Source organism: Blennius ocellaris (assembly GCF_963422515.1).
Source record: "Blennius ocellaris genome assembly, chromosome: 15".
Lineage (NCBI taxonomy): Eukaryota > Metazoa > Chordata > Actinopteri > Blenniiformes > Blenniidae > Blennius > Blennius ocellaris.
Genome location: NC_137664.1, coordinates 1,993,361 through 2,005,518, shown reverse-complemented (window position 1 = coordinate 2,005,518; position 12,158 = coordinate 1,993,361). Strand labels below are relative to the sequence as shown.

The following is a 12,158-nucleotide window of genomic DNA, read 5'->3' as shown; positions in this document are numbered from 1 at the left end:
TGTAAGCTTAATATTTAAATCTCTTTAAATGGGTTAGGTATCTTTTAGTCTCAATTCATTTGGGCTCTTAAATAATCTAATTTTACAATGTGATATGAGAAAACAATGATTTAAAGAGATATTGAACAAGTTCTAAACAAATATTGAAGTTACAAATTCCTACCATTTTGCTTTTATGTAAAACCACTAGTTTTAGCTGTTGACTTCACAAACCGAGCAAACAAAATAGTAGTGTAAATACTGAGTGACAATCTGTTGACTTAAGTTTAAATGTGAAAGTTGAAAACGAGTAAAGACAAAAGGTGAATGAAGATTTCTTTATTTGTCGTCAAAGCCACAATAAAACCAAACAAACTGCAGCAAATCTCGTCGGGAGTATTTTCACCACCAGAACTCTAATTTCAGCATCAAACATTTCAAAGCAAAAGTCCTCAGAAGCAAAGAAAAGCTGAATAGTGGAACGTTCATAACTTTGCTTGAACAACTGGGTGGAGCGGCTGCAGGAGGAGCTGCTCAGTTCCCTCCTCGGAGACGGAGGACCAGGTGGAGGGTGGACTCTTTCTGGATGTTGTAGTCAGAGAGGGTACGGCCGTCTTCCAGCTGTTTGCCCGCGAAGATGAGACGCTGCTGGTCTGGGGGGATTCCCTCCTTGTCCTGGATCTTGGCTTTCACATTCTCAATGGTGTCGCTGGGCTCCACCTCCAGGGTGATGGTCTTGCCGGTCAGGGTCTTGACGAAGATCTGCATCCCTCCTCGGAGACGGAGCACCAGGTGGAGGGTGGACTCCTTCTGGATGTTGTAGTCAGACAGGGTACGGCCATCTTCCAGCTGTTTGCCGGCGAAGATCAACCTCTGCTGGTCTGGGGGGATTCCCTCCTTGTCCTGGATCTTGGCCTTGACGTTTTCAATGGTGTCGCTAGGCTCCACCTCCAGGGTGATGGTCTTTCCGGTCAGGGTCTTGACGAAGATCTGCATGCCTCCTCGGAGACGGAGGACAAGGTGGAGGGTGGACTCCTTCTGGATGTTGTAGTCAGAGAGGGTACGGCCGTCTTCCAGCTGTTTGCCGGCGAAGATGAGTCGCTGCTGGTCTGGGGGGATTCCCTCCTTGTCCTGGATCTTGGCCTTGACGTTTTCAATGGTGTCGCTAGGCTCCACCTCCAGGGTGATGGTCTTTCCGGTCAGGGTCTTGACGAAGATCTGCATGCCTCCTCGGAGACGGAGGACAAGGTGGAGGGTGGACTCCTTCTGGATGTTGTAGTCAGACAGGGTACGGCCGTCTTCCAGCTGTTTGCCGGCGAAGATGAGTCGCTGCTGGTCTGGGGGGATTCCCTCCTTGTCCTGGATCTTGGCCTTGACGTTTTCAATGGTGTCACTAGGCTCCACCTCCAGGGTGATGGTCTTTCCGGTCAGGGTCTTGACAAAGATCTGCATGCCTCCTCGGAGACGGAGGACAAGGTGGAGGGTGGACTCCTTCTGGATGTTGTAGTCAGACAGGGTACGGCCGTCTTCCAGCTGTTTTCCGGCAAAGATCAACCTCTGCTGGTCGGGGGGGATTCCCTCCTTGTCCTGGATCTTGGCTTTCACATTCTCGATGGTGTCGCTGGGCTCCACCTCCAGGGTGATGGTCTTACCGGTCAGGGTCTTGACAAAGATCTGCATCTTGACACTAAAAACAAAGGATACAATTAATGAAAACGTGTCAATTGTTTTGAAACCTGACCAAGAAATCATAATTTTACAAGGTTTAGCACCGTGTCACAGCTTAACTGTTAAATATCTCCAGTGATTATTGATTTACATTTAGTATTTGTAAACTAAATAAGTCTCAAACATTTTTTTTCAAGTCCACAGTTATGGATATGAAATGTACTGCCAATATAAGAGATTGAAAATAAGTCTCAACGGTATGACGTCACTGATTAGCATTGCGAGGCCGAGCTAGCTTCCTTTAAACTGGGTCAAACCCGCCACTTTGTTCTCGAAGCTTACAAACTCCCGAAAAATTTTAAAATAAAAACTTTGGACGCTTACTGGTACACACACGGTCCGCGTCGGGAAGTCATTCCGTAATAAATGAGGCGGTATTGACATTAAAAAGGCCAAAGCCGGCGACGCTAACATGCTAATGTTGCTAAACTAACCAGGAAGCCGCGAGAAAACGCCGGGCCGCTTATTGACGATAAAACACGTTAACCGGACCGCACGCGTCCCCCTCGAATGTAGTGGAAGATAAGATATCAATGTTAGGACTTCCGAACCGATAAAGTAAAGCGTCATTGCGACTAAAAACTACTTTGTTGGCGGTTTGCTCCCGTTAGCTCGGCCCGGTTAGCATTGGCAGCTACCGACGACGTAATTCGAGATTCACGCGTAAACAACCACCAAATGAAAGGGTCAATCACTCGTAAGACCTCGTAGATATGGAAGGTGACTAAATATGTTTTTCGCAGTCATAAAAAAGGCACAAATACTCACAAACAAATAGCTTCCGTTCGTTAAGAGTCTCTCCTTCTGGTGACGCTGCTGCGTTTTAACGGGAACTGGGCAGCGGAGCGGTTCTTTATACACGACGACGCGCGTATCCTTCCGCTGGCGCATCACGGGAAGTAGTCCCCAACGGAAAAGACACAAACGCAGGTTTTGCGCATTTAAAAAGTCTATAAAGTTGCTCCGATGTTCTTTATTCACTCTGGACTATGTTTTTTCTTGTTTATTTCAAACAAACGTCTCTTTTATCTTTATTGTACATCGCTATAATGAGCAGTTTTTCTACTTTTAGGGTCTTTTTTTAATACGTTTGTGTGCATTAAATTAAACTATTATTGTTTTTCTACTTCTCTCAGCATTCATGAAAGCAAATACAAATAAATATAAAGACAGATGATTATGAGGTCAGTATTAGTTAAATGATAAAATAGATAGATGGACGCATGAATAAATAAATACATACATGAATGAATGACTAAATAAATAAACATCTCTGGAACCGGAGGAAAACTTCACGTTTCATCTTCCACCAGTGTGACGCTAATGACAGGCTCCACATTATTAAGTTTGCACAGAGGAGTCTGTCGAAGGCGCCGTCTCTCTAATTGCTTTTTGATTTCAGATCATCACAGAAACATTTGCATCCTCCTGCAGCTCATTGGGCTTCAATGATCCATCCACCTCTCAAAAAAAAAGAAAAACAAAATCATTTCTTAACGTCAGCTCTCATTTGGAGCCGCTACAGGAAACACACATTAAAATTCAGGGGAATGAGACACAGAATTAATCAAGAGAACTACGCCAATAAACACTATTAACACGAGGAATCTGCAGTAAGAGAAAGACATTGAACAACAAGCATGAAAACATTGACATGATGGGAAAGAGAGGAAAAATAAACCTTAAGAGAAGATGCAGGATTACATAAACAAACCACACACATAAGTAAGAAAATTTAAAAAATGCAGGTAATAAATTAGAAAATGACCATAAAGTCATGAAAAAGCAGCAAAGAGAAACTATTAAATTGAAGAATATTATAACCTGAATATTATATTAGGTGTTAAGACCTATATGTTTCACATTTTACACACACGCACACACACACATGCACGCACACATATTGAATTCACGGGGAATTACTTAATGTTAACGCGCTTCAGCTACTAAAGTTAAACACGGAGTTCCACAGGGTTCTGTGTCAGGACCTTTACTTACTTACACATTTTAAACACGCACGCACGCACACAGACACGCACACACGCACTCACTCACTCACACACACCCAAACGCACTCACACACTAACTCACGCACGCAATCACACGAACGCACTCACACACGCGCACTCACACACACACACACACACACACACACACAAACGCACTCACACACTAACTCACACACGCAATCACACGAACGTACACTCATCCACGTACACACACTCACAAACGCACACACACACACACACACACACACACACACACACACACACACACACACACACACACACACACACACACACACACACACACACAAACGCACTCACACACTAACTCAAGCACGCAATCACACGAACGCACTCACACACACACACACATACACCCACGTTCACTCACTCACACACACACACACACACACACCTACACACACACACACACACACACACACACACACACACACACACACACAAACGCGCACTCACACACTAACTCGCACACGCAATCACACGAACGTACACTCATCCACGTACACACACTCACAAACGCACACACACACACACACACACACACACACACACACACACACACACACACACACACACACACACACACACACACACACACACACACACACACACACAAACGCACTCACACACTAACTCACACACGCAATCACACGAACGTACACTCATCCACGTACACACACTCACAAACGCACACACACACACACACACACACACACACACACACACACACACACACACACACACACACACACACACACACACTCACACACTAACTCACGCACGCAATCACACGAACGCACTCACACACACACACATACACCCACGTTCACTCACTCACACACACACACACACACACACACACACACACACACACACACACACACACACACACACAAACGCACTCACACACTAACTCGCACACGCAATCACACGAACGTACACTCATCCACATACACACACTCACAAACGCACACACACACACACACACAAACGCACTCACACACTAACTCACACACGCAATCACACGAACGTACACTCATCCACGTACACACACTCACAAACGCACACACACACACACACACACACACACACACACACACACACACACACACACACACACACACACACACACACACACACTAACTCACGCACGCAATCACACGAACGCACTCACACACACACACACACACACACACACACACACACACACACACACACACACACACACACACACACACACACACACACACACACACACACACCCGGACTCTCCTCCACCATCAGTGAAACATTTGGAAAGACGCACTTATGGGATGTTTTTCGTTTCTTTTAATGATGTTTAAAGCGTTTTGTTCTCTGTGGTTCCCAGTAAAAAACAAAACAAACAAACAAACAAGACCCACTCGAGGCCCAACATGAAAACTGCGTCGTCAGCGTTTCTCTCGTTTCCATGTAAACATGAAACGTTTGTGAAACAAAAACCTCCAAAACAATGTGTTCTTACACATTAAGTGCCTCAGTATAAATTCAAATTAACAAACTATATATATATATATATGAAATACATTGAAAGTTAATTAAATAAATACATCTTAAAGTCAAGGTAACTTAAAATACATTGAGATGATTTCATTTAATGTATTCAAGTAATGAGTTCATTGAACTTATTGAGATAATTTCAGTTAATTTAAATTATTTTATTTAATGGTCATTTCAAGATAACTTTAAATAATCGATGTTCACTCAAGTTTATTAGAAATGATCCGAGTCTTCTTAAATAACTTTAGTTATAAACTATTTTAAATTGAATGTGTAATTGAATTAGAATTAATCTGATTTAATTGAGTGAAAACACAAGTGACTTATTAAAAACAGACACAGACACGGAATAAATCCAAGGGGACGCGACAGAGTTTATAAATCTCGTTTTGTACTTTTTTTTATGGAAGTTTTACTCTTTATTTAGGGAAACTGTCAACATTTGTCGTCTCAGAATGAAAATGTACATTTATCAATCTGCATAAAACATCACATGTACAGTACATCAAAATAAATACGTCATCTGGGGGCTCCGCTGAGCTTAAAGTCGACGATCGATCCAGGGTTCAACTACGGCTACGGCTTTTTACATTGCGGCCGCCACGTCTGCGGCGAGACGCCGGCGAGCTTCTCGCCCCCGTAAAGATCCTCCGACGGTCTGACGCCCTCCGGGGGCCCCCCCAAGGACCCCAAGGGTCCCGAGGACCCGGTGGCCCCCTGTGACGCCCCGGAGGCCCCCGGAGGCCCCCCGGAGGAAGTGCGACCGCCGGCCAGCTGCCATTTCTCTCCGAGTGTCAGGAAGGAAAACGTCGGCCAAGAATTGAATAGAAAGTACAACTACAGCCTGAAGACGGGAAGGAGAGCAGAGACAGTAGAGACACAGGAGGACAAGAGAGGGAGAAGAAGAAGAGAAAGGAGGAGGAGAAGAAGACATACGAAGATAAAGCAGGAGGAGATGATGAAGATGAATAAGACAACGAAGAAGATGAAAGAGGAGAAGCTAGAGAAGACAAAGAAAAAGATGAAAGAGGAGATAAAGAAGACAGACAAAAGAGAACAAGACAGACGGAGATAAAGGAGGAGGAGAAGATTAAGATGAATGAGACAAAGAAGATGAAGAAAAAGATGGAGAAGACAGACAGACGAAGAAAATAAAGGAGGAGGAGGCGATGATGAAGATGAATAAGACAAAGAAGAAGATGAAGAAAAAGGAGAAGATAGAGAAGACCAAGAAAAAGATAAAGCAGAAGATGAATAAGACAAAGAAGATGAAGAAAAAGAAGGAGGTGGAGAATAAGAGGATGAAGGAGAGGAGTAGAAGAAGGTGAAGAATAAGAAAGTAGACAAAGAGGAAGGTTAAAGAAGACAAAATGAAGATGAAGATGAAGGAGGAGGAGGAGGAGGAGGAGGAGAAGACAAAGATGAAGGAGAAGAAGCAGAAGAGGAAGAAGAAAAAAGATGAAGACAAAGTAGAAAAAAAAGACAAAGGAAGAAGGTGAAGGAGACAAAGAATAAGAGGAAGATGAAGGAGCAGAGGAAGAACAGACGTCAGCTGATGTCCTCCGGGCAGCTTCACCTCGTATCAAACATAAAGACTCAATGTGAATAAATGAAGGTTAAAAAAAAAAAAAGAAGAAGGATCTGACCTGGAAACTTTAGTTAAATCCAATCAATCAATCAGTCGTTAGGTTGACCCACAAGGCTAATGCTAACGCTAGTTAACGCTCTCTGCTCGTCTAAACTGTCATTTCCAACGCTCTTCTTCTTCTGCAGACATTCTGTAGCGTTAACTTGTAAGAACAAGCTTCTCATACTCGTATGAACGGCTTTTTGTTTTCGTTGTTATGTCTGCCGCGCTGGATTCCAAACGCACAACGTTAAATTGCAGGATTTTGAAACTGTATTAAAGTTCCTCCAGCTGCTGAAAACTCGACTTCCTCGATATTTACTGATCCTAGGAGCTGCATTCACAATCTGCTGTGTCTGTGTGAGCCGGACTGGCTCCGCCCACACACACACACACACACGCCCATCTATGGGAAGATGGAGGAAGTACTTCCTCTCGCGGTGCCATGTGCCAGAGCAGAGCTGCCTGATTGTGTGAGGAGTCCAAAAGGGGGAGGAGCCTACCTTGATTGTGATTAGCTAAAGCCCCTCGATGACACTATATAGGGTTTGATTGCTGATTGGCCGGTTGGAGCAACACATTTTTTGAAAACAAACAAGCCAGAGAGAGAGAGAGAGGACACACTTTCTTCACTTCTGGGGCGTCGTTCCAGGTACGGGGACAATTATTACTGCTGGAGAACTTTTAGAAAGTGGCTCCGACATTCGTTCCTGTGTGGTTCTGGTGGAGGAACCTTAAGAATCTGAGCCTTCAGAACTGAACTAAACAGAGTGAACGACTAAAAAGCGCTGCAACGCCTCCATCCATCCATCCATCCATCCCGTCCCGGGCCGGTTTTCCTTCCTCCCCTCCGTCACCCCTTTTTGTCTCTTTTGTCCTCGGATGGTCTTCGGGGTCTCAGTCCGTCGTTCCGGGTTCCTCCCCTCGAGCGTTGGGTCGCTGCGTCTCGCGGCAGAAGGGGGCTGGACATCATTATTGGTATTTACATGGCCTCCTCCTGGGCGGAGCAGGGGAGGGAGTGGGGGGGGGGGAGGGGCGAGGAGGAAGAGGAGGGAGGACGAAGAGTTCTGCTGGGTGGAAATGTCTCTGGGGATGGGTTCTTCATATCGATACCTCGTATTCACGGGAGTCCTGGTGAGATCAGGGAGAAAGGAAGCAGCGTTAGTCTTTTTTTAGTTTCCTTCTTAAGCCCCGCCCACATGCCGCTGGCACCGCCACCATTTCCTTTCATCTTTTTCTCTATCCGACCATCTCCCATTGCTTTGAAAATGGGAGAATTTTTAAAGCGCCGCCGCCTCGGCGTTGACGGACAAGATGCTGATTAGCTGGAAATGATGATGTCATAGCCCTGCCCCTTCCCTCAACAATGGCGGACGACGTCCTCCGGGTGGAGCCGCGGAAGCTAGTGTCTTTCACAACACTGAAACGCTTCTACTGCTCGTGGTCGCCACGGCTGTCATGACTAGTAGTTCTGCACATGCTCAGTAGAGACAATCAGAGCAATGTTTCCTCCATAGTGTCCTGGGACTTGGTGCTTTTACTTTGAAAGTCACCGTATTAACAATCCAACTTGGTGGTCTCTCCACTAGAATATCTGTCTTCTCTCGTTGTTTATCTTTATAGCTTAATCTGCTTGTGTGTGTGTGTGTGTGTGGTTTCATTACAAAAACAAACAATGGCGCCACCGAGTGGCCCAACACGAAAACTACGTTTTCATCATTTCTGCTATTTAAACGTAAACGAACATTGTTTTGGTGAATGTGAAACTTTCCTGAAAAGAAAATGGAAGAAGAAAAAAAGATGTGTTTTCACTTGAAATCACAGTTAACGAAGCTTAAAGCAAACATTATAATAATTCCAGCCATGAGGGGGCGCTGGCGTCCAATAAAAAAAAATTCCAGACTTAAATTCTTGTGATTCTGGAAGATTTAACTCCCCGAAATAGCAAGAAATGTACTATTTTAAACTTAAGAGGGTGTAGAAAGAACTGAAAATCACAGAAAAAACAAATAAATAAAAGAATTGTAACTAAAACTTGTGGGACCAATGAAAGATTCTGTCCAACTTCACGGCTGCGTCGTCTGACGGTTGAATTTAAAGACCGACAAATAAAAAAAAAAAAAAAGGAACGAGTCTACGAGACGTTAAGAGTTGTGACTCACTCCTCCCGTCTCGTACAGCGGGTTGTCGAACTCCGTCTCCACGGTGATCTGTCGGTAGGGATGAGGGTAGATGAGCGGCAGCCTCAGGTTGGAGTGATATCTGCACCTGGAGGAACAACGAGCCCAGAGAAACACCTCCGGTCAGACTTCTGCCGAGACTCGAAGGAAGGGAAACGTGACGACGGGAACTTCGGGACGACTGGCGCCGAAACCAAAAAGGCTTTTTATTACGAGAGTTTTCAGACTCGGAACCACAAAATAGGATCAGACAAAGAAAAGTGACTCAATTCATACGACTAAATCCACAGAAACCTCTTGATTAGTTATGAATTATAATAAAGTAATCTTGGATGGAAAACAACAACAACAACAACAACAATAATAATAATAAATAATAGTAATAATAATAATCACAATAATAAGTGCTTTGACAAGGAATGCCAAACAGACAAGAAAAGGAAAAGAAGGAAAGAAAGAAAGAAAGAAAGAAAGAAAGAAAGAAAGAAAGAAAGGCTGGAACACAGGAATGCTAGTCTGAAAAGATAGATAGATAGATAGATAGAGACAGAGAGAGAGACAGAGAGACAGAGAGACAGAGAGACGGACGGATAGATAGATAGATAGATAGATAGATAGATAGATAGAGAGAGAGACAGAGACAGAGAGAGAGACAGAGAGATAGAGAGACGGACGGACGGATAGATAGATAGATAGATAGATAGATAGATAGATAGATAGATAGATAGATAGATAGATAGATAGATAGATAGATAGATAGATAGATAGATAGATAGATAGATAGATAGATAGATAGATAGATAGATAGATAGATGATAGACAGACAGACAGACAGACAGACAGACAGACAGACAGACAGACAGACAGACAGATAGATAGATAGATAGATAGATAGATAGATAGATACCGTGTGACGTAGACGTACGCCCCTCCCAGCAGGACGGACAGCAGCAGGACCAGGATGAAGATGGCCAGCGCCACGTTGCCTCCGTCCAGAGGGGAGCCGGCCGTCGCCTCGGCAACTGACCAAAACAAACACGACCACAGTCAAGGCGGATTCAAGGCGGCGGGAGAACGAGCGGGACGATGACGAGGACGAGCGACAGGACGTCTGATTGGAGGACGGCTGGACCAGACGGAGGGACGGACACATGAACCTGGCAGGCAGATGCACACACACACACACACACACACACACACACACACACACACACACACACACACACACACACACACACACACACACACACACACACACACACACACACACACACACACACACACACACAGACTCACCTTCCAAAGCATGGTTGCCAAAGCATTCGTGGTTGGCTGCAAGACATCATTCTGTCAGTCAGTGCATTTGAATAAAAAAAATAAATAAATATGAGATAATCTTTGCGTATAAACTGGTGGACCAACATGAGAAGCTCCAGGCTTTCTTGGGGGGGGGGGGGGGGGGGGTCAATTTTTTTGATAATTTTTGAGAATCTAAATCATTGTTGTATATGGGAATTTGTGGAAAGTAAATAAATGAAATGGTGCCGTCAAATGATTAGAATTAATCGCATTAATCACAGAGTTGCTGTAGATTAATTGTGATTAATCAGGAAAAAACAAACACATGTTTATTTTATTTTTTTAATTAATTAAATTTAAAAACAAACTGAACCAAGAAAAACTGGCACTCATTTCATTCAATACGAGTGCTCATTCAATTTTTGTTATTTATTTTCTTCTTCTTCTTCTTCTTCTTCTTATTTATTAATTGAATTTTTTTATTATTTATTTAATTTTGTTTAATATTATCATTATTATTATTATTATTTATTTTAATTATTTATTAAAGCGCTAACGCCGCCTGTAGGAGGCGCTCCGCTTCTTTATCAGTCCAAACAAATGAACCGTGAGCCATTATCGCAGAAAGAACAGGAAATGACTCACACAATTCGTGACGTCCTTGCTTTTTCTCCCCCAGGATTCTGATTGGCTATCGAGGCTTCAAGCTTCTCGTTACACTGCCCCCTCCAGGTTTGGCTGCTCATAGCAGCTCTGAACCAGGTTTGTATACGGGGCCGGGAAAGTATCTGTTTTTTGCAAATCCTAAATATTTTAGTATTTGTTTCCTCCAGAGTAAAACTATTGCAATTCCATATTATCGGGGTGTCGGAGTAACAGCTTAAGAAGTCTTTAATTGGATAGAATCTGGCGTGCTGAGGTAGGGTTCAGTTCCTCTGGGTAAAGCGAGTACTTCTGTATCAGTTGGTGTCATTATCCTGGATCTAGAGTCATGAAAACCGTTGAACAAAACGGCACCAGTAACTAAAAAGAAGTGTCAGAGGAACTCTCACCCCTGCAGAGAGGAAGCGGGCCGCTCCAGAACGAAGGGTTTCCCAGGATGCACTTTATGGCGACCTCTCCGATGAGCTCGTAACCTTGGTAACAGACGAACGTGAGCGACTCGGCCGGCAGGTAGAGCCTCTTGGAGAGGATCTGGTAGCCGTTCTCAGGGAGGCCGGGGTTCTCACAGGAAACAGAGTCCTCGGCTGGATGGAGGGATGGATGGAAGGGAGAGGAAAGGAATGAGAGATTTGACATGACGTCGGTGTCGACGTTGGGTTCGCGGTGAAAATCTGAGCCAGAATGTAGAGCTTCTTGGAAAAGATCTGGTCGCCGCTTCCTAGAGGAATTTGGGGCGATGGAGCGAAAGGCCTGAGGAGACTGGAGCCCCCGTATAGTGGGCCTGGTTGGTGATGGTGAGTGGCTAATGGATCCTGGGCCCAGCGCTGGCGTTGCTCTACATTGATGGCCGAGTGGATCGTGGGCCGAGTGGATCGATGTATATGTTTTTATGTTTAATGTTGCACATCTCACCAAGAAAAATTCCTAGTTTGTGAACCTGTTTACAAGCAATGGCAATAAAAACTATTCTGATTCTGATTCTGATTCTGATTCTGATTGTGGATCATGAGCCTCGTGGATCGTGGACCTAATGGATCTTGGGCCTAGTGGATCGTGGGCCTTGTGGATCATGAGCCTTGTACATCGTGGACCTAATGGATCTTGGGCCTAGTGGAT

At 44.3% G+C, this 12,158-nt stretch overlaps 2 protein-coding genes across 2 annotated transcripts in view; both read right to left on the bottom strand.

Moving 5' to 3' along the window:
- Nucleotides 1-303: 303 nt before the first annotated feature.
- Nucleotides 304-2,539, bottom strand: ubc (ubiquitin C). The gene is made up of 2 exons (XM_080509614.1): nucleotides 2,476-2,539; nucleotides 304-1,666 (listed from the first exon to the last, which is right to left on the bottom strand). The coding sequence occupies exon 2, from the start codon at nucleotides 1,657-1,659 to the stop codon at nucleotides 514-516; it is 1,146 nt and encodes a 381-aa protein (XP_080365740.1). The 5' UTR covers nucleotides 1,660-1,666; nucleotides 2,476-2,539; the 3' UTR covers nucleotides 304-513.
- A 5,462-nt stretch (nucleotides 2,540-8,001) lies between these two features.
- Nucleotides 8,002-12,158, bottom strand: part of sez6l (seizure related 6 homolog (mouse)-like) — a gene marked incomplete at both ends in the record, with an annotated part of 60,620 nt that continues 56,463 nt past the window's right edge. Inside the window, 5 exon segments of the mRNA XM_080509863.1 lie at nucleotides 8,002-8,031; nucleotides 9,063-9,168; nucleotides 9,988-10,102; nucleotides 10,377-10,412; nucleotides 11,432-11,626. Coding sequence (XP_080365989.1) covers nucleotides 8,002-8,031; nucleotides 9,063-9,168; nucleotides 9,988-10,102; nucleotides 10,377-10,412; nucleotides 11,432-11,626 — 482 coding nt within the window.